We start from the raw sequence: 27827 nt of genomic DNA on the forward strand, positions 1-27827 counted from the left end.
CGATTCTGTTGGGGCCCGGGGTGAGATTGGTGCAGGGGCCGATCGAGATGGCCGACCCCTCTCCATTCTCGCTTACGGCTTGGCTCTTGAGAGGCACAGATTAAGGAAGAAAGGTTTTTCGGCCAGGGTGATTGACACTATGTTGCAGTCTCGTAAGAAGTCCACTTCTTTGGCTTATGTGCGGGTGTGGCGCATTTTCGAGAACTGGTGTCAGGAGCAGGAGTATGTTCCTCTGCGTGTTTCGATAGCGGAAGTTTTGGAGTTTCTGCAGGACGGTCTAGACAGGGGTCTCTCTCTCTCTCCTCTGAAGGTACAAGTTTCAGCTTTGTCGTGTTTCAGAGGCAAGATTCGGGGAGTTTCCTTGGCGGCTTCGCCGGACGTGGGGTGGTTCTTGAAGGCAGTAAAGTTGCTTTGGCCGCCTCGTCGTCCGATGGTTCTGCCTTGGGATTTGAATTTGGTCTTGGAGGCTCTGGTTGGACCTCCGTTTGAACCGTTGGCGTCCATCACATGTAAAGATCTTACTTTGAAGACGGTTTTTCTGGTAGCCATTGCTTCGGCGCGTAGAATTTCAGAACTGCAGGCTTTGTCTTGTAGGGAGCCTTTTCTGTCCTTTGCTAAAGACAAAGTGACTTTACGGACAGTGCCTTCTTTTGTGCCTAAGGTGGTACCCTCCTTTCATGTAAATCAGGTGATTTTGTTGCCAGTGTTGGGGGATCGTTCCAGTGATCGCGCTGAACGTCGTTTGGCTAAGTTGGATGTTCGCCGCATTTTGCGGGCGTACTTGAGCAGAACGCAGGAGTTTCGGATGTCGGATAGGTTGTTCATTTTGTTTGGAGGTCCCAAGAAAGGTGAAGCGGCCTCTAAGGCATCTCTGGCTAGATGGTTGAAGGAGACTATTGCTTCAGCGTATTTGTTGAAGCATCGGTCAGTGCCCTCGTTACTTAAGGCACACTCTACTAGGGGGGTAGCCGCTTCCTGGGCGGAAAGTAGTTTTATCCTTCCGCAGGACATTTGTAAGGCAGCGGCATGGTCGTCCATTCATTCCTTTGTGAAGCATTATAGAATTGATGTTCAGGCAAAAGAGGATGCTCGGTTTGGAGCGGCGGTGTTGTCTTCTGCTTTCCGTGGGTCTTACTGCTTTGGTACTTCCCAAGCATCTTGACCGGTCTGGAGGGTTGCTGAGGAAGGTGAAATTAGGCCTTACCTGCTAATTTTCTTTCCTCTAGACCCTCCAGGCCGAACAAGAGCCCGCCCTGTCTATTATCAGAAGTAATTTTGAGCTGTGTTCTGCTATGACTATTCTTTGAATGTGTAGTATGGTTGGAGAGATTTTCTTTGACTTTCATGTTCTACAGAGCGGGACGCCTTGGCGTTTCGTCTGTTCAAGCACACTGTTGGTGTTTAGCAATGGGTTTTCCAGGTACAGGGGTTTCTAGTTTCAGAGTTACTGTTCCAGGAGTTTGTTTTTTCTCTGCTTTGCTAAGCATATACTGACTATAGATGTACACAGTTTAAAGTTAGTGTTCTCAGTCTCCCTCTGCTGGTAGGTGTGCATAACCCAAGCGTCTTGACCGGTCTGGAGGGTCTAGAGGAAAGAAAATTAGCAGGTAAGGCCTAATTTCACCTTTAACAATTGAATTAAGTAATTAAGCAGATATAAGAGAGAAACAGTTCTGATTATAGGTAAAGTGGAGGTTTGTTACATTTGCACTTGCTGATCATTGTGGTATGCCTTGTTGAAGAGGTAGATCTTCAGCGCTTTACGAAAATTAGTTAGTTCATAAATAGTTTTTAAGTTGAGCGGCAATGCATTCCATAACTGTGTGCTCAGGTAAGAAAAGTTTGACGCATGCGTTAGTTTGTATTTTAGACCTTTACAGCTGGGGAAGTGAAGGTTAAGGAATGTGCGGGATGATCTTTTAGCGTTCCTGGGTGGCAAGTCTACTAGGTCTGACATGTAGGCTGGGGCATCTCCGTGTATGATTTTATGAACTAGTGAGCATACCTTGAACGCGATACATTCTTTAAGTGGCAGCCAGTGTAACTGTTCCCTTAAGGGTTTAGCACTTTCGTATTTTGTTTTTCCAAAAATGAGTCTGGCTGCAGTGTTCTGGGCAGTTTGAAGTTTCTTGATGATTTGCTCTTTGCAGCCAGCGTAGAGTGCATTGCAGTAATCTAGGTGACTGAGCACTAGTGATTGTACCAGGTTGAGAAAGATGGTCCTTGGGAAGAAAGGTCTTATTCTTTTTAGTTTCCACATCGAATAGAACATCTTCTTGGTTGTATTTTACGCATGATTTTCAAGTGTAAGATTTTGATCAATGGTGATTCCAAGAATTTTCAGGGTGTCTGAAACCGGAAGGGACAAGTCTGGTGTGTTTATGGTGGTGAATTTGCTCGTATTGTGTTGTGAGGTTAGTATAAGACATTGTGTTTTTTCTGCATTAAGTTTCAGCTGAAATGCATCTGCCCAGGAATGCATGATATGGAAACTTTGAATAATGTCATTGGTAATTTCCTTTAAATCATGTTGGAACGGGATATAAATCGTTACGTCATCTGCGTATATGAATGGATTGAGGTATTGATTGGATAATAATTTGGCCAAGGGTGTCATTAGATTGAAGAGAGTCGGCGAGAGGGGGGATTCTTGAGGGACTCCACATTCAGGTATCCATGTGGTTGATGTAGTCGAGTTAGATATCACTTGGTATGATCTTGCTGTCAGGAAGCCTTTAAACCAATTGAGAACATTTCCTCCGATTCCGAAGTATTCTAGGATGTGCAGTAGTATTCCATGGTCAACCATGTCGAAAGCACTGGACATGTCAAATTGTAGAAGTATGTTATTACCAGTTGCGATCGTTTGTTTAAATTTAGTCAGGAGAGTAACTAGTACTGTTTCAGTGCTGTGGTTAGACCGAAATCCTGATTGGGAGTCGTGAAGCATTGAGAATTTATTTAAGTAGTTGGTAAGTTGTTTGGTCACCATACCTTCCGTTAGTTTGGTTGTCAGAGGAATAGATGCTACCGGGCGGTAGTTGGTTAGGTCACTTGTACTTTTCTTTGCGTCTTTAGGTATAGGTGTGAGTAGAATCTTTCCTTTATCCTTTGGGAAGATTCCGTTTTGTAGCATATAGTTCATGTGTGTCGTGAGGTCTGATATGAATTGTTGAGGGGCAGATTTAATAAGGTTGTTAGGGCTTATGTCTAATTTGCAATGGGACTTAGCGAACCTTTTGAGCATTTGGGAGGTGGTATCGTCCGTTACTGTGTCGAAGTTGGTCCATATTCTGTCCGCTGGGTGTTCACCAGGGTTTGGGTCTAGACAATCAAGGAGTTTCGCGTAGTCAGCAGTATTGACAGGTATCATGAGTCGTAATTTAATGATTTTCTCATTAAAGTATTTCGCAATAAACCTTTTTTTTTATTGACTCTGCTTGTCTGGACTGGCTAAGAATCCTGGTAGTTTGTGTGTTTGGTCTGTGAGTGCTTTCCACTGCACTAACCACTAGGCTGCTACTCTACTCCCAGGCCCATATCTCACTCTGTTACACTTGTGAAAGTGTGAGCCCTCCAAAACCCACCAAAAACCTACTGTACCCACATATATCTCTTCAAGCAAGCCTACACAAATGACCTGACTTAAACTATGAGTCCTTCTGCGCTACCCGGATCAGACTATGAAGACATATGCTCCCCTATTTATCCTTTCTAATTACATCCCTCTTCCTACCTCTCCTTATTCATTCTCCCATATTAAACAACACGCTAATCCCATATTCCTTGTCATCAGCAGCAGATGTGTCCATTAACTGATGGGTTGTATCCGCCTACCAGCAGATGGAGATAATGAACCCTGAAGAACTACAGTGACCCTTGGACGGCTAGCCCCAACTGCCTTCAGTATTTCTCTATCTCCCAGCAGGTGTGGATGTAGCTTGATCAGCTCCTGGATTTCTGCCTGGGGTGGCTCCTGTGCTTTGCCAGTTGAGCAGGGGTGTTGTGGCTGGTGGTGCCCACTTTAAAGGCATATAGGTTCGCCCTTTCCATGCCTTACCCATTCCCCCCTCCTCCCGGAGTCCCTCTGTTGCTGCCTCATAGCATTAAAAAAAAAAAAAAAAGTGTGCGCTTGTACAGCGTTGCTATTTCTGAAGCTTTTTCCAGAGATTCTGGTTATGTGCAGCTTGACCGGAGCTCGTTGACTCAGTCTTCTGAGGTGAGAGTGGTGCCCAGCTCCTCCGGGGAGGTCCCGCGGACACCGTTCCGAACGGGGTAAGTTTTGGCGCGAAGCTGCCATTTTATTGCTATATTTCCGTCCAGTCGGGCGATGGCTGCTGAGGGAGTTAAGCGCTGCTCCCGTTGTGGTAAGCGCAGATCAGTAGTGGGGCTGTATAAAACGTGCTCCTTAGACGCTCGCGCTAGTACGAGCATGCCGAGCGATGATTCCTCCTGCTCGATGGAGCTGGCAGCGGGCGCCATTTTGGAAGTGCCGCATGTCTCGACCCTCGCGGTTGCAGAGGAGTCTGAGTGTAGGGGGACGCCTCGTTTAGAGGCTGCCAGAGGATCTCCTAATTCGGAGGCGGAGGGTCAGGGTGAGTTTTTCTCCCCTGAGTTTGTGCTTTTAATGCATAAAGCCTTCATGCTGAAAAGAGCTCTGCTGCAGGTGTCTGACACTGTGTTGCATTCTGGATCCCCTCCGGGTGTTGATGGCCCAGGGCTGGCTACAGAGGTTATTTCTTCCCCCGAGCGTTGGAAGGACGCTAAATGTAGACGGGGTAAATTCCCCGTCTGAAAGTGGCACACCTCCTCTCCCCCCCCCCCCCCCCCCAAGTGGTCAGGCTGTGGGGAGTCTGAGGGATCTGGCAGGCCCTCATGGACGGATGATCCGGATGAGGGTGCCTGTTTGCCACTGGATTCGGATGATCCCAATGCGGTTCGGATTTTCCACCGCAACGAGCTGCCAGCTCTTATTACTGACGCCTTGCAGGCCCTCTCGATTGATGATCCTGCTGAGGGCGATGCCTCTTCTGTTAATCTTAGGATGGCGAGTACTAAGAAGCCTACTTGGGCCTTTCCTGTGCATGACTCCATCCAAGAGCTTATTTCAGCTCAATGGTCTGACCCCGATGGGCCTTTGAAAGTGGCCAGGGCTATGGGTCAGCTTTACCCTCTGAGTGAGGAGCATTTGGCCCCTTTGGGGATGCCTAAAGTGGATGCATTGGTCACGGCGGTGACTAAAAAGACCACTCTCCCAGTAGAGGGAGGGATTGCTTTGAAAGACATGCAGGACCGGCGGCTGGAATCCGCACTGTAAGCGGTCCTTTGAAATTGTGGGCCTTGCCTTAAGGGCATCTATTTGCAGTTCCTGTGCATCCGGGCATGTCTTTCCTGGTTACAACAGGTGGTGGAACAGCCCGCGGATGGTGCGGGGTCCCTCTCTGAGGTTGCCCCACGGATGGAGTCGGCCCTGTCATTTTTGGCTGACGTCCTTTATGATCTGGTCAGAGCTTCGGCTAAACAGATGTCTCTGGCGGTTTCTGCCCGCCGCCTTCTTTGGCTACGGCATTGGGCAGCTGACATGGCCTCTAAGCAAAGGCTGGTGAGGTTACCCTTTCAGGGCCTCCTGTTATTTGGAGAGGACTTGGAGAAGATTGTTAAAGACCTAGGGGACTCTAAGCCCCAGCGGTTACCTGAGGATAGGCCAAGGCCTTCTTCCAATGGTTCTGTGTTTCCCTCCTCCTCTAGACCTCGCTTCCGTGAAGCTCGTAGGTATCGCCCAGGGCGCTCTGCTGGGTTTTCTCAACGTGCCCGTTTTCAGCCGAGGAACTCCTTTCGTTCGGACAAACGCTCCGCAGCGGCCGGGTCTCGGCCTGGAGTTCAGGGGCGTCCTCCACAATGATGGGACGCTGGTCCACTCCTCGATTCCTGCAGAAGGAGGACGGCTTTCCCTCTTTCTAGAGGAGTGGACCAAGATTACCTCTCATCAGTGGGTCCTGGACCTGATCAGGGAAGGTTACCGACTGGAATTCGGTGCCCCCATGAGAGACATGTTTGTGGAGTCCCGATGCGGCACTGTCGTAAAAAGGGCAGCAGTAGAGGAGACCTTGCAAGTCTTGCTGCACCTTGGAGCGGTGATCCCAGTGCCTCCCGCCGAACGCGGCTGCAGCTGCAAATTTTGTCGTGCCTCGAAAAGGCGGGTCTTTCAGACCGATCCTCGACTTGCGAAGAGTCAACGAGGCCCTAAGAGTACGACACTTTCGCATGGAAACCTTGCGCTCCGTCATTGCGGCGGTACAGCCAGGAGAGTTTCTCATGTCTATGGACCTAAAAGAAGCGTATTTGCACATTCCTATTTGGCCCCCGCATCAGTGGTTTCTCCGGGTTGCGGTGTTGGGACAACATTTCCAGTTTCGGGCCTTGCCTTTTGGCCTAGCCACAGCTCCCCGTACCTTTTCCAAGGTAATGGGGGTCGTAGCTGCCTGTCTCAGGCGAGAGAGTATCAGAGTTCACCCTTATCTCGACGACTGGCTCATCAGACCGGATTCGGCAGCCAAAAGTCGTCTTGCCACAGCCAGAGTGGTTACAGTCCTGCAGGCTCTAGGCTGGGTGATCAATATACCCAAAAGTCACCCGACCCCTTCTCAGTCTCTCGAGTATTTGGGGGTCCGGTTCGACACAGCCTCGGGGTTTGTCTTTCTCCCCGACCAAAGGCGGTGCAAGCTTCAAAATCAGGTCCGTCTGCTCCTGTGGATGCCTCGCCCGCGAGATTGGGACGTGGTCCAGCTGCTGGGGGTCAATGACGGCCACCTTGGAGGTGGTTCCATGGGCAAGAGCGCATATGAGGCCTCTGCAGATTGCCCTGCTTCAACAATGGTCTCTGATTTCCTAGGAATATCAACGCAGACTAATGTGGCTCCCTGTGGCCCGGCTCAGTATGGAGTGGTGGCTCTCCGACAGGAAGCTGCGCCAAGGATTGCCACTTGCGCTTCCTTCTTGGTGCCTGGTGATAACAGATGCCAGCCTTTTGGGCTGGGGAGCGCATTGCCAGGGAAGATATGCTCAGCGTCAGTGGACAACTGTGGAAGCGGGGTGGTCCATCAATCGCTTGGAACTGAGAGCGATATTTCAGGCTCTTATGGCCTTCCAAAAGACTTTGAAGGGTCTTGCGGTCCGAGTCCTGTCAGTCAATACGACAGCGGTGGCCTACATAAATCGTCAGGGCAGCACTCAGTGCAGGTCCCTGGCCGCGGAGGCTGCTTAGATTTGCCACTGGGCCGCACTCCACCTGCAGCTTCTGTCAGCAGCTCACATTGCAGGTCAGAGCAACGTGCAAGCCAATTTTCTCAGCAGGCACCAAATCGACCCGGCGGAATGGGAACTGGCAGAAGAAGTTTTTCTTCAGATTTGTGCCAAATGGGGGACACCTGGAATGGATCTAATGGCGTCAAGTGCAAACGCCAAAGTCCCTTGCTTTTTCAGCAGAGGGAGAGTTCCTCACTTGGCGGGGTTGGATGCACTGGCTCAGCCCTGGCCCTCGGGCCTCCTGTATGTGTTCCCTCCTTGGCCCTTGATAGGGCGAGTCCTCCTTCAGATTCGACTACACCGGGGATTGGTGATTCTTATCGCTCCGGACTGGCCAAGGCGTCCGTGGTATGCGGATCTCCATCGGATGATGGTGGAGGCTCCATTTCATTTGCCTCTGGTGCCGAACCTGTTGGTTCAAGGTCTGGTGTCTATGGAGGATCCCTGCCGATTTGGTTTTACGGCCTGGCTCTTGAGAGGGCGCAATTGAGAGATAAGGGCTACTCTAACAAGGTCATTTCCACTCTTGCAGGCCCGCAAGCTGTCCACCTCCGCAGCTTATGCTTGGATCTGGCGCAAGTTTGAGGCGTGGTGTGTTTCAAAGGCAATCACTCCCACGCGGGCTACTGTCTCGCCGGTGCAGGATGGCTTACAAAAAGTTTACAATTCCCTGCGGGTTCAAGTGGCAGCATTGGCATGCTACCGAGGGAAAGTCTCTGGCTTGTCCCTTGCTGCTCATCCGGACATTGCCCGATTTCTCAGAGGGGTGCTGCGGCTCCGCCCTCCAGTGCGGTCGCCTTTTCCGGCCTGGAACCTGGGGCTGGTGTTGAAGGATCTCCAGTGTTCGCCTTTTGAGCTGCTTATGTGAGCTTCGGAGAAGGATGTGACTCTCAAGACAGTCTTTTTGGTGTCCATGACATCGGTTAGACGCGTGTCTGAGCTGCAGGCGCTGTCCTGTCGGGACCCTTTTCTACAGTTCTCGGAGTCCGGAGTAACGGTGCGTACGGTGCCTTCCTTTCTGCCTAAAGTGGTTTCAGCATTTCACCTGAACCAGCCCATTTTTCTTCCTTTCTTTTCTAGGGAAGATTTCCCGGACTCCTTTGGGCAATTACATCTTTTGGATGTCCGCAGGGCTCTGTTGCAGTATCTACAGATGTCTAATGACTTCAGGACTTCTGATCACCTTTTTGTATTGTTGACAGGTCCTCGACGCAGGTGCCCGGCGTCTAAGGCCACTATAGCCAGTTGGCTCAAGGAAGTCCATCTTTTCTGCATATCTGCTTTCATGCCGGTCTCCGCCTGAAGCGTTTAAGGCATTCCACGAGAGCGATTTCCTCCTCGTGGGCTGAAACGGGTGCAGTCTCTCTTCAAGAGATCTGTAGTGCGGCTACTTGGGCTTCTCAGCTCTCATTTGTCCAGCATTACAGGCGGGATGTTGCAGCGAAGCAGGTTGCGATTTTTGGAGCACAAGTGCTTGCTCGTGGAGTGGCCTGTTCCCACCCTAAGCAGGGAATGCTTTGGTACATCTCATCAGTTAATGGATTCATCTGCTGATGATGACAAGGAAGGGAAAATTAGGTTCTTAACTTGGAAATTTTCTTTCCTTTAGTCACAGCAGATGAATCCATGATCCCTCCCTGTCTGACTTTGTTTTTTGTTCAGATCTTTCATGCAGATATATATCTCATTGGGAGAAGTTGGAAACCAGTTCTCAGAATTTCTACATGCTGTTCTATTACAGGAGGTTGAGATCGTCCCTCCTTTGTATGGTTATTGCTCCAGTTCTGGGGCATTTGTTCGCTGTGAGGAAAGTTTATGTGATGTTACCTTTCTTATTCACTCTGCTTTGGAAATTTCAAATACTGAAGGCAGTTGGGGCTAGCCGTCCAAGGGTCGCTGTGGTTCTTCAGTGTTCTCTATCTCCACCTGCTGGTAGGCAGATACAAACCATCAGTTGATGGATTCATCTGCTGTGACTAAAGGAAAGAAAATTACCAAGGTAAGAACCTAATTTTCCCACACACCCTCCTCCCACTCCCCTACCTCTACCATTCTCCTTCCTTGCCCATCTTACCTACCTACATCTAAACGAACACCTCTTTATTCATTATATTACAGTTGTAACCATTGTATGCTACTTGTAAACCTGATCTACTATGTAAGCCGCATTGAACCTGCTAATGAGTGGGAAAGTGCGGGGTATAAGCGTTACAAATAAATAAATAAAATAAATATAGGTGACACCTGCAGATATAAAGGCTATTGTGGTGATGTACGGTGGGTTTTGTAGAGCTCCCCATATAATATAAGGGGGGTAATGGTGAGATGTTAATCCTACCGGAATTCTGTGCAAAAAAAAGAATCAAAATTCTGTAAATTTATTTGGCATAATTTAACCAATATTACCAATACTTTTTGCAGCCCCATCCCACCCACAGCAGCCCTTTTGTTTTAGTCACACACAGCATCCCCCTTTTTTTCTTTTACAGTCCCTCCCCCCACATATAGCATTCCCCTTTTCTTTTGCAGCCCCCTCCTTCCCTCACTGCATGGTCCTTTTTTTGCAGCCCCCTCTCACAGCATCCTTTTTTATTTTTATTTTTTTTATATACAGTCAACCCACAGCATCTCCCCTTTTTTTTATAAAGCTCCTCCTCCAGCCACCCCTTAATCACCAGTGATGTGGGAGGAGCTGCACCGGGAGAACCTCTTCGGGGCAGAAAATAACCCCACTCTTTCCTGCCCGCTGCCGCTGTTCTCTCACTGGTGCCGTCACTGTGCATTTTCCAAATGGCTGCCGAGATTTCAAGCAGTAGTCTCACGAGATTACCACTTGACGTCTCGGTGGCTATTTTGAAAAAGGGCAGCAGCAAAGAGTGGGGTTCTTTCCTACCCCCAAAGAGGTCACTTAGACCACCAGGGCGTGCTGTGTTCAAGTAGGCAGGTGGGGGGTTGGGCGTCATCATTGGGCAGCAGCGGGTGGGGGGGGGGGGGTCGGGCGGGAGAGCTCGTAGAGAATGGGTGGTACAGGCATGGGGGTCAAGCAACAGCATTGGGCGGGAGAGAGTGCAGATTCTGCACAGAAGTATTGAATTCTGCTCAACTGGGGAATTTTGCGCAGATTCTGCTCCACAGTTGCTCAGAATTCTGGCTGCAGTAAGATGTGTACCTGGGACCTTTTATGTGAAGTCCACTGCAGTGCTCCCTAGGGTGAAGTATTGCTCTGCTGGGATGCCTACTAATAATGGTGCCCCCCCCCCCCCCCCCAAATACGTCCCAATGCTTGTTTTTGTGTCTTTTTTTCCTTGGACGTTTTTATTTTGAAAATAGTCACAAAAGAAAAATGCACTGAGCACAATAGGAAATGGCTATTTTCGAAAGAAAAAGATAGACATTTTTCTTGTTCAAAATCTCTATGTTCGTCATTTGATTTTTAGACAGTTTCAGCAAAACGTCCAAAATCGGATTTAGACATCATATGGAAAATGCCCCACTTCTTTAAGCCTGATTTAATTCCTTGAACTGCATTCTTCAGTTTCATAGTCCTTCCTTTATTGTCTGTTAGAATTGGGCCACCTGTGTAAGGATCCTCTTTATGTCTTCAAAAACAGACCCCCCGACCATCATGTCTGCTCCGCTGCTAAGGATTAAGCAGGAGGATGAATCTTACTGCATTGATCAACAGGACTTGGAGGAGGGGGACAGCAATGATACCCCCACAGCAAGTAAGAGCTAAAAGACTCTCTTTGGGGTAAATGGAAGGGAGGGTCCCTGAGCTACTATCTCAGGTGAGTCACGAATATTAGGCAACACTTACTGGATAATGTCATTGAATATCTTCTCTAACAGTAATAACTTAGTAGATGACAGCAGATAAAGACCTGCACAGTGCATCCAGTCTGCCCAACAAGACAAACTCATAGCTTAAGGTATGATGTAATGCTCGATCTTAATTTGTCCTTGCCATTTTCAGGGCACAGACCATAGAAGTCTGCCCGGCACTGGTCTTTTCTCCAACTTCTGAAGTTGTCATTGAAGCCCCACAGCCCATCCAAATCTGTGCAGCCGCGATCAAGGAACAGACCGTAGAAGTCTACCTGGCACTGGCCTTGTTTTCCAGCTACTGAAGCTGAGTCTGTCCAGCCATGATCAGGGCACAGGCCATAGAAGTCTGCCCAGCACTGGCTTTGCTTCCTCAATTACTGGTGTTGCCATCTGATCACCGCCAACCTTGTTTGGGTCCACGCCTTCTTTGTATTTATCCCACACATTTTTGAATTCCATTAAAGTTTCTATCTCCACCACCACCCGTGGGAGGGCATTCCAGGTATCTACCCCCGTCTCCGTGAAAAATACTTCCTGAAATTATTCCTGAGTCGGCCCCCTTTGTAACCTCAATTCATGTCCTCTAGATCTACCACCTTCCCGTCTCTAGGAAAGATTTGCTTGTACATTAATGCCTTTCAAATATTTGAATGTCTGTATCATATCACCCCATCTCTCCTCATATGTCTTGTGAGACAAAAAACCTTGAAATCAGCTATGGTGTGAGCAGTCTGGGGCAGAGTCAGCACTTTACCGGATAAATTAACCAGTCAAATAGAACTGCACGACTAGCAGTCTTGTCTTTGTCTAGTTTAATTTCGAAGTTAATGTATTTTTCCAGAGAGCTTTTGGATGACATGAGGTTGGCCTGAGAAAGTTGAATGTTCTTTGTGTGGGTTTCTGACCTATAAATGTTTGGAGTTATTTTCTGTTTTGTTAGATTTTATTTTGAATAGAGCGGTATATCAAGTTTATTAACTATCCAGTTAAGAGCTTAATGTCGGCCCATATCCGGTTTAGAGAGTTGCACAGGGACAGAAATTTCATCCGTCCCCGCTAGAATCTAACCCATTCTCACCCATCCCCCTGGAATCTCTTCCATCCCTGCAAGTAATCTCATTCCCACCCACCCCTGTGCTAAAATAACAGTAGCCCATGTTGATAGCTTCCCCTCTTAGTCTTTATGTGGGTTTCAGTGCTATCAACCATATCCATTAATGTTTAGTTCTATTATAATTGTCATGGCACAAGGAAAGGATAGCTAGAATGGCCTGGCACTACACTTCCGCAGGGCCTGCATCCATCCCCTGGAATCCCCGCAGGGCCTGCGTCCATCTCCTGGGATCCCCATGTGGCCTGCAGGATTCCTGGTAACCCCCGTTCCTGTGCATGTCTCTAATCTGATTAAATACCAGCTATCCGCACCCGAACGTGGCCCGGCATTGAATATCTGGGCGTAAGTTTGGTAATGGCAGTGATCAGCGTTTAAAAAAAAAAAAATGCTAACCACTACCAGCTGAATATTATCCATAGAGGAGCTGCTGAGAAGCTCCACAGTATATCTTGGAGGGAGAATGCAATTTGAAGGACAAACAGGGCAATAATTTGAAGGACACAGGTCAAGAGTTGTTTTGTGGGATTTTTTTTAAGTGTCTTATCTTATAAAGTTTGATTGCTTGTTTGACATTCTCCAGAAACTGATTCACTCCAGACAGACATTTTCCTAACCTGCTGTTAAAAACCTTCATGATGGAAATTCCTTCTCCACCTTTAGCTAATTCCATCCCATGGCCTACTTTGCATGTTTCACTTGTTCCTAGCAATCAGCAGGGAAATAAGCACATCCCTGAAATGGAAGGAAATATAACAATGTTCCTTTTAAAATAAACCACCATCAAAGCTCTCTCTCATAATCAAAACAACACAGTTGTTTTCTATAATTATTATGGACCATCATGAGAGAGAGAGCGTATATGTCATTCATCAAACTCTCTTGATCTCTCAAATTTAATCATCGGTCCACTTCACTCTTTTTATTATATATGAATTCACTTATTGTGTAAGTCCAAGGAAAGCTATAAAACTAGCAAAAGAACTAACAAAAACATTTAAAAATCAATATTGATTTATGAAATTAACAAGATTGTGATGTACAAAAATTCTTTTCCTTTTCGTTCATATCAGTCCTGTCCAGACGAATGGGTTATGTCCATCTACTAGCAGAAGGAGATAGAGAAAAAGTAGTACCAAGTGAATCACCCCCTAAAGGGTATTGTGCACCATAGAACATTTAGATTGTTCTCTGTCTCCAAGCGGATGGTATATGGATTGTAAGCTTCTGTCTCAGTTTACTCTGAGTAACAGTTGAGCAGGGGGTCATTATTGGTTGAACTGTGCTCCTTTCTGCTTGAAGGTGGATTCTGAGCCTGGATGACATTTGGTGAGTCCTAGGCTAGTCCCTCATCCCCCAGCTAGGATGACACTTAGTGGTACTGGGTCCTTCCCTTCTGCCTCCCCCCTCCCCCCCAGCGCCACACTTTCATGTAAGCAGTGGATCGAGGCTACAGGTTTTCTTCTTAACCCTTCTGGATATATCATCTTTCAGGCAAATATGCACTTTTTTTTCTTACCTTCTAGCTGAGGTAAATGGCCTTTATCCCTTCTTCCTAAGGGTACTAGGAATATGCATGACTTCTAGGCTCTGCTTTCACTCTTTGGAGGGAATATGTCCTTTTCAGGGCCATTTGAGTGCATTCTTATGATTTTTTTTTACATGTCCTGTTAGATTTTAGTGCAACGCACATATACTCCTTTTCTTTTTCTCCTTTTTATCTCTACTGCTACTGTTGCGCTGTTGCACAGCCGCCATTATACTTCCTCTTACATGAGTTGCTCTAGTTTAGTCAGACTTCCTTCTTCGACCAGGTTTTCTTGCCTGTAATTTCGAGATGCTTGCTTCGAGTAGCTGTGGCAGTTTCTTGTGGCATTTCTGCACTCCTGGCATTTCCGCACCCCCCCCCCCCCCCCCCCCCCCCCACCCAAAACAAAACAAATGACCAGATATGAATGCATAGTTCCTGAGTTTTATTTTTTACCTTCCACCCTCTTGTATTCTAGCCAACTTCTAGTATCGACTCTATATGAATGCCGACTCTCTCCACTCTGTTCCTTTCAGCTCCCTCAGATGCAAATTGGATCTATTCCAGGGCACCAATCCTAGCTACTTCTGTACAGTGAGCTGGCATTATATTGTGCTGCACGGTCAGGCAGCCTCTTGGACTGTATGCTCTCAGCAGTCTTCCAACCTGCACGAGCTCTTGGCTGGACTAATTAGTGTCAGTACAGTTCAGTCTGTGTACGATCTTCAGGCCTGCGCTGGGAGTGACATCCTGGGCCTCAGTGGTTGTAAGCCATTGGCCTACAGTGAGGCTGTCCTTTTGTTTGGAAGTGCCGACCACAACAGGAGCTACTATAGCAGCACCTTTTGGGTTGCTCTGACGTCTATCTTTTGAGCTACTGTCCAGCCATGCTTTCCATGGTATCTGCAGCTGCACAAGCAGTGGCCTCCAGGGCGGCATGATTGCATCCTCACGGGCTATTCTGATGGCGATCATTCGGGATACACTGGTAGCAACCTGTTCGGCTGTTTCCTTCCACAGATTCTTGGCTAATGATCTAGCTCGGCCTCTTCGCTTGGGTTCGGTTAATGACCTACTAGTCTCTCTGCTAGTGTAAGTCTTCTAGGCTGTGTTCTTGCTGCAACCCTCTGGGCTGTATTTGGTTATACAGTTCTAGGCTGTGTTCTGGTCACAGTCTGTTAGACGGGGTTTGCTCTATAACCTCTTGGGTTGTGTTTGGACTATGCCTCCTAAGCATTTTTTTTTTTTTTTTTGTGACTGCAGCATTCTAGGCTGTCTTATGCCTATGGCCTCCTCACCTACTTTCTCCTGCAGCTTCCTAGGCTGTGGTCTGTCTGCAGCCTTCTGGTCCGGTTTCTGGCTATAGCATCTGGGACAGTGTTTTGACCACAATGTATGGGGTTGTGTTCGGCCTTCAGCCTCCTAGGCTGTATTCTGACAGTAACTCTAGGGCGGGTTTGGGCATCTGCCTTGTAGACTGTTCTACTATCAACTCTTAGGTTGAGTCCTGCTACAACCTCCTAGGCCGTATTTGAGCACCAGCCCTCTAGCTGGTCTTCAGCTATCAGTCTCCCGACCTGTATTGAGGCATTACCCTTATAATGTGTACTTTGCCCATGGTCTCCTGGGCTGTATACTGCCAAGGCATCTTGGGTTGTAGTCTACTCATGGCCTAATAGATCTATTCCTCTCCTGAGCTTGGCTAGAATTTGTGATTTCATTCTCTGGCAAGTTAGTTTGGCTCCATCTTTGACTTGGAACACAGATCATTCTAAAGATGCAGCACTGACATCTCTGAACATAAGCATTGCCATAATGGGACAGACTGGAGGTCCATCAAGCCCAGTATCCTGTTTCCAACAGTGGCCAGTCCAGGTCACAAGTATCTGGCAAGATCCCATAATGGTAAAACAGATTTTATGCTGCTTATTTTAGAAATAAGCAGTGGATTTTCCCAAGTCCATCTTAATAATGGCTTATGGACTTTTAGGAAATTATTCAAACCTTTTTTAAACCCTGCTAAGCTAACTGCTTTTACCACATTCTCTGGCAACAAATTCCAGAGTTCAATTACACGTTGAGTGAAGAAATATTTTCTCCAGTTTGTTTTAAATGTACTACTTAGTAGCTTAATTGTGTGCCCTCTAGTCCTAATATTTATGGAAAGAGTAAATGAGCGATTCATGTCTACCCATTCCATTCCACTCAATATTTTATAGACCTTTATCCATCTTTTCTCCAAGCTGAAGAGCCCTAGCTGCTTTAGCCTTTCCTAATGGGGAAGTCGTCCCATCCCCATTATCATTTTCGTTGGCCTTCTCTGTATCTTTTCTAATTCCACTATATCTTTTTTGAGATGCTGTGACCAGAACTGCACATAGTATTCGAGGTGCGGTTGCAATTCCTCATTTTCCAGCTCGTCTCCTTCATTCTCTTAATGATCGCCGACTTGTATTACCTGACCAGAAGTTTGCTCAATCAGCGTTCATAGATCAATTATAAATACGTTAAAAAGGAGCAGTCTCAGCACAGACTCCTGGGGAATCCCACTGTCTACCTCACATGAAACACCTAGCACCCACTTTAGAGTTAACCCCGCAGCCATCTACAGGGTCTATCCCCAGCATTGCTCAGGCTGTCTGGCATCTGCCGCATGTGCTCTGCGCTAGCACCCTCCTCCGGCCAACTGGGTCCCATTTGCCTCTGGGCAAGTCTCCCATTGGTTATTCCCTGGTGATTTCTAGGACACTGGGACCTGGGGTCCCACATCTCCCAGAAAGCACCCACAGACCCAAAACCACAAAACAGAATTCTTAGTGAGTCCAGGACAGCAGAGTCAATAAACTAAAGGAGGTTTATTGTCATAGAACTTGAACAGTGAACAGAAAAAGGTGATAGGCGGACAATAACAGGTAGCTGAATATGGATCAATTATAAAACTATCTAAACATTTGTTTACTACCAGGGTGGTACTTGGGGAGTTCAGGAAATATAGCTGCTCACAGATTATAAAATGTAACTGCTCACAGGGCTTCAGTAAAGAGAGAGTTCTCTCTCTGCTCCCTGGCTGAGACTGGGAAAAATCCAGTACCTGCAGGCTACATTTGAAATCCAGGGCATCAATTTTGAAAGTAGCTACCCATTGGTACTGCAGATTTACTTTCCATAAGCTTAAACTGAAAAAGAGAGTGTTTTTCTGCAACAGCTTTAAAACTCAAAACAAGTACCATCTGCTGACCAATTAGGAGAAATACACTTCATGAAATAATACAGTTTTCAGGCTTAGAAATCCACTGTTTCGTCACACTACCCTTCTCCACTGAGAATACTGACCATTCAACCCTACTCTCTGCTTTCTATCTTTTAACCAGTTTTTAATCCACGATAGGACATTACCTTGTATCCCATGACTTTCTAATTTCCTCAGGAGTCTTTCATGAGGTACTTTGTCAAATGCCTTTTGAAAATCTAGATACACAATATTGACCTGCTCACCTTTATCCATATGTTTATTCAACCCTTCAAAGAAATGTAGTAGATTAATGTAGAGATTGTCCTCGCTACACATAATGCATGGCTTCATTTTTGGATATAAAGCACAGCGCCATTTCTGGGATTGCAGCTCCTTCCTTACATATGCTGCACAGCTCAAGTTTCATTCCTGGGTGTGTACCACAGTTCATATATCAGTAGGAAGCACAACTGCTCCTCCAGGTATGAAGCACAGCTTCGTCCCTGATTTGGTAGCGCTCCCCCATCTCTTCATGTAAGATGCATGTGGAACATAGCTAGATCTCAGTCTGCGCGATGCAGCTCCATCTCTGGACATAAAGCACAGTACCATCTGTGCAGGTTGAGGATGGCTCCATCTCAAGATCTAGACCACAGCATCGTCTCTGGATATACAACACAACACTCTCTCTGTGGGTACAATACAGCACCCTCTCTGCAGGTAGAACCTTGCTCCACCTCTGCGTATAGAGCACAGCTCCATTTCTGAAGGTTGTGCTGGTCTTCTTCTAGTCTTTTCAGCACTACTTGCCCTGGGATCGGTAGCATGAAATGTTGCTATATTTGGGTTTCTGCCAGGTACTTAAGACCTGGATTGACCACTATTGGAAGCAGGATACTGGGCTAGCTAGACCATTAGTCTGATCCAGTATGGCTATTCTTATGTTCTTTCTCACCTTCATTCACAGTGGACCCCGGTGCCTTCTGTGCTGTCGATTTATCTGCATTTGATGCAGTGGTGACCAGGCTGCTGCTGGTTCACCAGGTCTACTTGGTTGTTCTATAGCAGCTGCTTGATGTTCCAGGCTCCGGTATGGCACTTTTATGGCTGCCTCTATACTTCTGGGAGTTACACTACCTATGGCTTCCTGCACAGTGGCACCAGATTCTGCTTAGTGACCCCAACACTGGCTGTTATCTCATATCCTACAGTATAGGCCTATTATTTCTAGTAATTCCTTGCAGATGGCCTGTTCTCCTGAGGAATAATTAAACTGCAGTCTCCTTGGTCTCTTTCTGAAGATTGATGTTCAAGACTATCATCTCTAGCCTCCACTTACTTTTCCTTCTGAAAAGGTCTTATTTCTAGGTGATTGTATTAGAAATTTAGTCCCACTCTAATGGGACTGCTTTGCTAGTCTGGACTGGTCTGGTATGGATGAAAAAGAAAGAAAAATTATGTCTTACCTGATGCTTTTCTTTCCTTCAGACCTACCAGAGCACTCCAGAAACCCTCCTTGTTCTTTTCTGGACTCTTTGCTGCTAATTTATTCACTTGTGTCACATGGACATTGTCTGCCTTCTGTCTCGGTGGGCAGTCTCTCTCAGCGATATTTATGCCTCCTCGTTTCTTTATGCTAAGGCCCAATTGGCACAGCGGATATGTGGTTTGCTTCATTGAGCAACAGTGGAGTCATGAACACCACTGCTTGGCTATTCGAAATACTGAACATTCTATGCTGCACAATACCCTTTAGGGGGCAATTTACTTGGTACTACTTTTTCTCTGTCTCCTTCTGCTGGTAGATGGACAAAACCCATTCGTCTGGATTGTTCTGGTAGGACTAAAGGAAAGAAAATTATCAGGTAAGACATAATTTTTCCTTAGTCTTCATGTCAAACACACCGTGATCGGGGTAGATCATGAACATTGCAGTGAAAAGTCCATCGTGGCCATTTCTTTCTTTCTAACAGGTTATGCCACCGCCAACCCTGACCTTTTGTTAATTATTAAGGAAGAAGAAGATGATGAAGAATACCCCATGGACTTTGATGACTCAGATGGAGGAGAAAGCATCGTGATCCCCCATACAAGTGAGTAAGAGAATCTGGCAGGAACAGCTGGTTGAATCAGCCCAACATAAGAATAGCTATACTGGGTCAGACCAATGATCAGTCTAGCCCAGTATCCTGTTTCCAACAGTGGCCAATCCAGGTCAAGTATCTAGCAGAAACCCAAATAGTAGTAACATTCTATGCTACCAATCACAGGGAAAGCATTGGCTTCCTCATGTCTATCTCAGTAGCAGACTATGGACTTTTCCTCCAGGAACTTGCCCAAACCTTTTTTTTTTTTTTAAACCCAGATACACTAACTGATATTCCTACATCCTCTGGCAACGAGTTCCAGAGCTACTTTTTGTTGAGTGAAAAAAATATTTCCTCCTATTTGTTTTAAAAGTATTTCCATGTAACTTCATTGAGCATCTCCCTAGTCTTTGTACTTTTTGAAAGAGTAAAAACTTGATTCACTTCTACTCGTTCTACACCACTCAGGATTTTATAGATCTTGATCATATTTCCCCTCAGCTGTCGAGCCCTAAATTCTTTAGTCTTTCCTCATATGAGAGGAGTTCCATCTCCTTTATCATTTTGGTCGCTCTTTGAACCTTTTCTAATTCCGTGTTATCTTTTTTGAGGTAAGGCAACCAGAACTGAATGCAGTACTTAAGGTGAGGTTGCACCATGGAGTGATACAGAGACATAGTATTCTTGGTCTTATTTACCATCCCTTCCACCACAGTGCTCAAGGAAATACAATTTTGGCCCAGTTGGCATCAACTCCGTGTGTCTAGGCCCTTGATCTTCTCTTCCTGTCCTCAGGAGCTGCTAACTGGTCAGGTTTTCAGGACACCACTAATAAATAGGCATGAGAGAGATTTGCATAAAGTGGAGGTTGGGGCATGCAGATCTGCTTTATCCGAAACTCTGACCTGTTGATGGCCCTTGAGGACTGGGATTAAAGACCACTGGTCTAGGCAGTCCACTTCATAATCTTGTTAAAGCAAGGCTTTCCAAACTGTGGGTCGTGACCCTAAATGGGGTCAAAACTCAGACAGACCCACCATAGTGACATCATTGGTCCATACCTCCAGGGGGGGTTTCATGTGTTTTTCTGTGGCTGTGTGAATGGGTTTGCAGTCACAGAAAGGGACGTGGTGAAGATGAAAATGGTAACGAAATTTAAAAAATGCATGGGATAAGCATAAAGAAATCCTGTATAGAAAGCATGGAACCAAACAAGCTTAGCAGTGATTAGATGGCAACACCAGTAATTGGGAAGCAAAGCCAGTGCTGGGAGGACTTCTACGGTCTGTGCCCTGGACGTGGTTGGACAGATAGGCCAGTGCCGGGCAGACTTCTATGGTCTGTGCCCTGAAAATGGCAAGGACAAATCAAGATCAGGTATACATATGTAGTATCACATCATACTTTATGCTATGAGTTTATCATGTTGGGCAGACTGGATGGACCATACAGGTAATTTTTATCTGCTGTTAACCTACTATGTAATGTCTGCATTAGATATTCCATACTCTGTAGTTCCAATATCTCTAAGAACAGAACCTCAATACCCTCCATGCAGTTGGCGAAATGGGAGCCGGAAAGGAATATGATCTGATGTGTTTTATGTGGTTACAATCAAATGGTTTACATATTATATGCAGGCATTTCTTTTGTGCCAGGGGCAATGGAGGGTTAAGTGACTTGCCCAGAGTCACAAGTAGCTGCTGTGGGATTCGAACTAGTTCCCCCTGGTTCTCAGGCCACTGCACTAACCATTAGGCTACTCCTCTACATTTCCATGCTTTTATCTGACTCCCCTTCCACCAATTGCATGCCTCATATTGAGGTTCTGTTCTTAGAGAAGCTGGAGCTCCAAGTTTCTGGCTGCCATGGACAAACCAGGATTGGCCCAGCCTCTCTTGAGTGGCCTGAAACCATCTAGCAACCCATTCTTTCTTTGTAGAACAGCAGAAGACCTTCACTCCAAATTAAACATAATTTCTTAGTGTATCCAAAGGGTTAGTCCATACTTATGGGTTGTGCCCAAATACCAGCAGGTAGAGAAAGAGAGTAAATTAGAACTTTGCCACATAAGGATGCAATAGGTTCCATTAATATCTCTCTATCTCCAGCAGGTGATAGAACCTAGCTGTGCAGCTCTCTCAGGTTCCTGTGGTGGGCTCCTGTTTCCTTTCTGAGGTTTCAGTTCAGCTTCTGGGGTAAAGGCTTTATATATTGGCCGTTTGGGTATAAACCTGGTGGGTGTCAGGTCCCTCCCCCTCACCTCTTCCCTTTCTCGTGGTGGGCTCCTGGCCTTTTCTTGGGGCTTCAGTTTAGCTTCTGGGGCAAAGGCTTTCACTGTTAGCCTTTTGGTCCCTCCCCCTCCCCTCTGGCCTCTCCTGCCTCTTAAAAAAAAAAAAGTCAGCCAGCCTATGGTGTCCCTTTTTAGAGACTTTATTTGGGGAGTATTCTCTGCCAAGGAATTTTACTTATGGTTGAAAAGTTAGTTAAATGCTTTTCCCGGTGTGGGAGCCAGCAAATAGCTTCAAGGCCATGCATTATGTATGTTAGGTCCTCTGAAAGTGCTTATTTAGTGTTCCTATATTCTAATATACCTTTCATTTAGACAGCTCGAGTCCTCTGTTTTTGACAGAGGGCAGTTACTTTAAAAAACACATTGAAAGTTTCTCACTTCATTTGTGGAAATTCTTTTTGTTACCAGAACTGTATTTCATATTGGCAGTACAGTTATTTCTTCTTCAGAACCTTTACAAAGGAGTTTAGTATAGAGTCAGGCTTAGTCAGTGCTGTTGGCTCCATGTTTCTGTAAGAAGTTTTACATTTGGAGTTTTTTCTGAGGCTAGTGACCTGTGCCCATGTCTCTCCTGGTCTCCATGATAACCATGGAAGAGTGGGAATGTGTTGCCATGCTGGGATTTTCTCCAGGTGCAGTGTCTGTGCTTTGAGAGGAAGAATATTTTATTGTGGAAGGTGGCTAGCTTCCAGCCTAAAGGTCACAGGTTCAAGGCTAGTTTGTGCATAATATTAGAAGCTGTGGAACTCGGCTGTTTGAAATGGGACATATTTTACCTTGCTGTCCAATTTTGCTTGCCTTGACAAGCAGTTCATTGCAAGGCTGGGACAGCTAACATTATGCTACAGTGCTAAAGGTTAGCTGTGTTGGTTTTCCACAGCAGCTCTGCTGTCTGGTATTGCACACTGACACTGTCCAAAACTATGCATACCAGCTCCAGCCACCGTTGTATCTAAGCAGCACCACTACCTGTATGCTGTAGTGTCTCTGAATGCTTCTATTTCACTTTTGCACCTTTAAATTGTATGACTTTATAGATCTCTATGGACTATATGGGTTTTTTAATGTGATTTTTAATAAATATCCCTTTGTTAGTACTTCTCTGGTAGTTCCCCTTTTTGTTCTGTTGTTCGTCCTGCTCCAGCCATGGAGTGCAAGTCTCTTTGGGGGTTATATTGAATCTGCAGTGGTCATTGTCTGTTTTGTTTTCAAAATGCTGGCCATCACGAGTTTAAGAAAACAGATTCCAGATATCCAGATGGTTGCTGCCACTAAATATCCAGAGTTTGCAGTCAGCTGATATCTGAAAAGCCAATCTGCATACAGTTCGGACAGTCTTTTTCTCTGTCCTAACTTCCGTATTTACTCATCTGGACTACATGTTGAAAATCATCATGATCTGGATAAAGGCCAGCTCCTCCCATGGACCATTCCAGCAGAATCTGGATAGTACCACAGCGGTTGAAGCAAATAGCACTGTCCAGCGGCTGGCTGAGATAAGCCCTTTTGAAAATCGGCCCCTTCTTCTTCTTATGCAGTGCAGCAGCTGTCTCCCTTCATGCTATAGCAGCTATTGGTGGCTGGTTCCTCTTCCTGCTGCAGAGCTTCAGGCCCTCTTTCCCCTTTCTTTGCTGCCTGGTTATACAAGGATACATTTGCTCCGTGACTGTCCCTGTTCGCGTCATCAAAGGTCTGCAGGGTTGGGCCTCTGATGCAATAACAAGAACAGTCAGTAACCTTATTTATTCCTTTAATTAAACCATTTTTTGGATGGGCTGAATTAGAGATATTATGGAGAGAATTTCTAGTGAAGGCCAACACACAAGGGGTGGAAGTGAACAAATTCCAAGAAACCAACCCAAACAAGGTATAAGAGCGTCAAAGTAAGTTTATTGGGACCCTACACGGTCCGTGTTTTGGCATACAAGCCTTCCTCAGGGGTCAAATTGCATCAAATGGCACTTCTGGGAGTATGTGAGCCTTTTATAAAGGCGCAATGATAAGGCACCCTCAGAAGCAGGGACAGACGAGCCGGGGCAAGGAATCGGCAACCAGCAGAACCAGAAGAAAAAATAAATTTCTAGTGATGCAGGTAAACTGCAGGTTGCAGGTGCATCCTCTCTATGCACATGTGTCAGTGTTAACTAAGAGATGTGTCTATGTACATTGTCTGGCATATAGTATAGTCTTTCATACAGGCAGAAACTGGTTTTAGGTTGAATTTGTTTTCCTTACAGACGTGAAAGCTGAAGTCTTGATCTTTCCTGGTTACCTCTTGACTGACAAAGCTGAAGTGTGCATGTCCATTAACATCATTTTTATATATTTTGTGCCAAAACTAGTAATAGTAAGGAGCATTTCACATTCATGAGAAAGAAAGCCCACATGTTATATTACTAATTACTATTATGTATAATCTTGTATGTATTCTAGGCTGTATTTATGATAATACAGTATTGTAACAGTATACAAAATTCAGTACAAAGCTATGTAATTCAGGCTGGGAATCTGGATTTCGGACTCTCGGTCTCCAGTGCTGTTTGAATAACTAATTTTCTCTAATACTACCTGAGTCAGTTTTCTTTTACAGACTGTCCTGTGAGCTAGTTTTGGCTTGTGGGACATAATTTGCCAACAAATATCAACACTAAGAAGCTGATGGAATATTACAATATCAAATAAATAATAAAAAAAAAGATCTTTCCCATCGATGTTGACACACCAAACTTATAGATTTTCACCTATATTCCAACATTGATCACTCAAAAATTATAAAGGGAGGAAAAAAAACTCAGATCCCACCAAAAGCTTTAAAACAAAGCTCTCAACTATAGGCAGGCAAGTTAACCTCATCAGCCAAAAAACCTCCCTTGTAATCATTTAATTGTGAATAAATCAGTGCCCTTGTATTAACACACTTCTTAATGCCTATATAAACTTGTAGGCTTCTAAACACTTACCTCATAAAATCTTCAAAGTCTCAGTGCTATGGTCCCACCCGGACGGTGGCCGTTTCGCTGAAAAGCTGCATCAGGGCTTGTAGGACCAATATCCAAAGAGCTGTAGTTAGCAAGCTTAAACAATTTGTAGGCATTAAGAAGTGCCTTAATAAAAGGACACTGATTTATTCACAATTAATGATTACAAGGGAGTTTTTTTGGCTGAAGAGGTTAACTTACCTACCTAAAGTTCAGAGATTTTTTTTTTTTTAAAAGCTCTTGGTGGGATCTGAGGCTTTTTCCTCCATTTTATAATTTTTGAGTGATCACTGTTGGGATATCATAAATCTGGTGTTTCAACATTGATGGTCACCTTGAGTATAGTGTTCAGGTTTGGTTGCTGTATCTCAAAAAACATATAGCGGAATTAGAAAAGGTTCAAAGAAGAGCGACCAAAATGATAAAGGTGGAACTCCTCTCGTATGAGGAAAGGCTAAAGAGGTTAGGGCTCTTCAGCTTGGAAAAGAGACGGATGAGGGGAGAGATAATTCCTGAGTGATATAGAACTGAATCGTTTTTTTTTACTACTTCCAAAAGTGCAAAGACTAGGGGCACTCAAGGAAGTTACATGGAAATACTTTTAAAAGAAATAAGAGGAAATTTTTTTTACTCAAATAGTTATAAGTTCTGGAACTGTTTGCTGGAGGATATGGTAACAGCAGTTAACGTATCTAGGTTTAAAAAAGGTTTGGACAAGTTCCTAAAGGAAAAGTCCATAGTCTGCTATTGAGACACATGGGGAAGCCACTGCTTGCCATGGGATTGGTAGCATAGAATCTTGCTACTCTTTGGGAGTCTGCCTAATACTTGTTTTCTGGATTGGCCACTGCTGGACGTAGGATACTGGGCTAGATGGACCATTGGTCTGCTCCAGTTTGGCTTTTATGTTATCTTCTTGATTAGATAATTTGCCAACCCCTGCTTCAGCATGTAGATTATAAATCACTGAACTTCTCATTCTTTTCCAGGGGTTAGGGCCACAGGCAAAGAAAAGGAGGGGAAGCATCCTGAGAAATGGACAGATGAGTTATTGGAGGCCACATCTGGTATAGCAGTCCGGCAGCAAGGACACCTTTCGGGATACAGGACCTCAAAGAATGCAAGATATGAGAGGGGTTTTGACAAGCTCTCCTCCAGTATGGAGCAGCAACAATGCTCTCCACTCGGTGACTGTCCTTTCAACTTTGGTGATGTGGTGAAACATGAGAGGAAGCACAGCATTGAGAAAATACATCTCTGCACAGTGTGTGGCAGAGGCTTCAGAGCCAACTCTACCCTCACAGTACACAAGAGAACCCACACGGGAGGAGAGACCTTTTCAATGCAGCGAGTGTGAGAAAAGGTTCAGCAGGAACTCCACACTCACTGTTCACATGAGAACCATACAGGGGAGAAACCATACAAATGTACAGAATGTAGCAAGAGCTACAGCCAAAGTTATTCTCTCAAACTTCACCAGAAGAGCCATATGGGAGAGAAGAGAAATGTCAGAAAGTAACAAGGCAGAAAAGCAGTGTAATATTTTCTGTAGACTCAGAACCAGCCTTAGGGTTCAGACATATTATGTGTGTTACACATATTAGGACAAGAACAAACAGGCAGATCCTGAATGTTGCTATAGTCTGTTCTTTCAAATTCACAAAAGGAAACGACATGAAAAATCACTACTAAACTACCTTAAGTTAATAGGAATTGAAGTCCTCCTTTCACGCATAAGTTGGCATGGATATGTTCTACAAGAGCTTTGCCATCATTTTGTTGAAAGTGTGGTAGCTTCTCGTTTCAAAAAATATGGGAGAAACAGCAAGAAATGAAAGAGCAAACTTGCTGAAGGTCAAGTCAGTAGGTTTAGAGGAGGAGGGAAACAAGATAAGACTTGAACAACCTTAGGTTGGCCAGTGAGATGATAATATTCGAGCACAAGGAGAACTGAAGGACAGAAGCATAAACTCTGCTATTTGAAATTGCCAAGTGCGTTGAGATGATTGTGCTAGTATTATATAATAAGGCAGCAGGGTATCGAGAGTCCAAAAGAAGTTGGAAAGGCTGACCAGTGTTTGGTCTGCTGCAGGGACAAATCATGAGATGTTGATGGATGGACCATGCCTAATATTGAAGAAACCAACAGGGAGAGAATCTGTAGAGCAGATAGTTCTTATGTAACTCAAAAAACATTCAAAAGAGGTATATGGTAGGAAAGAATATTGATGAAAGGACTTTGGCCAAGGCCCCCTGAAACACAGGGAATCATCTTAGATAGAGAGTGAACAGGAGAACAAAGACTGGGCAACTATTGATAACAGATGAAATGAAGTGGAAAGCAAAGCTGAAATAAGACTCGAGCTGCAATTTGCTTCTGATGCTATACCCAGTGTATTGCATAAAAACCTCAACTATTTACATATGTACATGAGAAACTACAAAATACCAGCACTAAAGCATCCTAAAACAGTATCATCATTCTTAACATCAAGGCATATCTTCTTCCTTGTTAAACCAGATCCTATCTGGAATGTCTTTATCTCTCTCCCTCCACAACCGATTGATCAGTGGATTGCAAAGTATGTAACCCTGAGAATGATAGTGGAGGAGTGGCCTAGTGGTTAGGGTGGTGGACTTTGGTCCTGGGGAACTGAGGAACTGAGTTTGATTCCCACTTCAGGCACAGGCAGCTCCTTGTGACTCTGGGCAAGTCACTTAACCTTCCATTGCCCCATGTAAGCCGCATTGAGCCTGCCATGAGTAGGAAAGCGCGGGGTACAAATGTAACTAAAAAAAAAAAAAAACAACATCATCGCTGCAGTGGCAGGGGACAAAAAGAGGATTATGTGGACAAGAAGCCAGGACTAAAAGAGGTCATCCCATTAGGGAAAGGTACCAAACCACTGTAGCAGAGAGGGATAGAGATACATTAAAAAATGTTTGACAGCTTTATATCCTGAAATGTCTTGAAGCAGTGAGTAACTTCAGTTTCACTATGAACAGTTTGAAACCACCTCTTATCTGAATTGTGAAATCTCACGTGGTAAAAACCACCTACTAAGTTCAAATGCAAGGTGGACTCTTCCAAGCAAATTCTTTGCTTCTCAACTTTATCTATGATTAAGTCCTATTTGCTGTCAGCTGGGACTAGGAATTTTTGGTCTACTCTGAATGGCACTAGCTACCATGGTGAACACCTAAAAGAATCACCTCAGTGAAATACTTTGACTTTTCCAGCAGGGATGCAGGAAGAGGTTGCCTGGCTCTGAATGAAGTGAGAGCCAATAATTAAAAGTGTGGCTTGCAACATAGCCCCACAGAACCTGGGAAACCATGATGATGGCCAGTGGATAGAATGAAACACAAATTAGTGGTTCCCTATCACAAACTGTCCTATGTAGGGCTGATAGTATTACTAGACCTGGTTGTTAGTCTGAATTTTAATAAGCTACAATAATGTATTTT

At 45.3% G+C, this 27827-nt stretch overlaps 1 protein-coding gene across 4 annotated transcripts in view; it reads left to right on the forward strand.

Annotated features, from left to right (window-relative positions):
* LOC115466422 (zinc finger protein 777-like) overlaps positions 1-27013 on the forward strand; it is a 48556-nt gene extending 21543 nt beyond the window's left edge. For all 4 annotated transcript variants that reach the window (XM_030197636.1, XM_030197637.1, XM_030197638.1 and 1 more), the window contains exons 6-8: positions 10917-11030; positions 18975-19094; positions 25349-27013. In XM_030197636.1, the coding sequence (XP_030053496.1) occupies positions 10917-11030; positions 18975-19094; positions 25349-25716 (602 nt within the window). In that variant the 3' untranslated portion in view covers positions 25717-27013. The remainder of the gene's footprint in view (positions 1-10916; positions 11031-18974; positions 19095-25348) is intronic.
* The last annotated feature ends 814 nt before the right edge of the window (positions 27014-27827 follow it).

Source organism: Microcaecilia unicolor, chromosome 3 (assembly GCF_901765095.1).
Source record: "Microcaecilia unicolor chromosome 3, aMicUni1.1, whole genome shotgun sequence".
NCBI classification, from domain to species: Eukaryota; Metazoa; Chordata; class Amphibia; order Gymnophiona; family Siphonopidae; genus Microcaecilia; species Microcaecilia unicolor.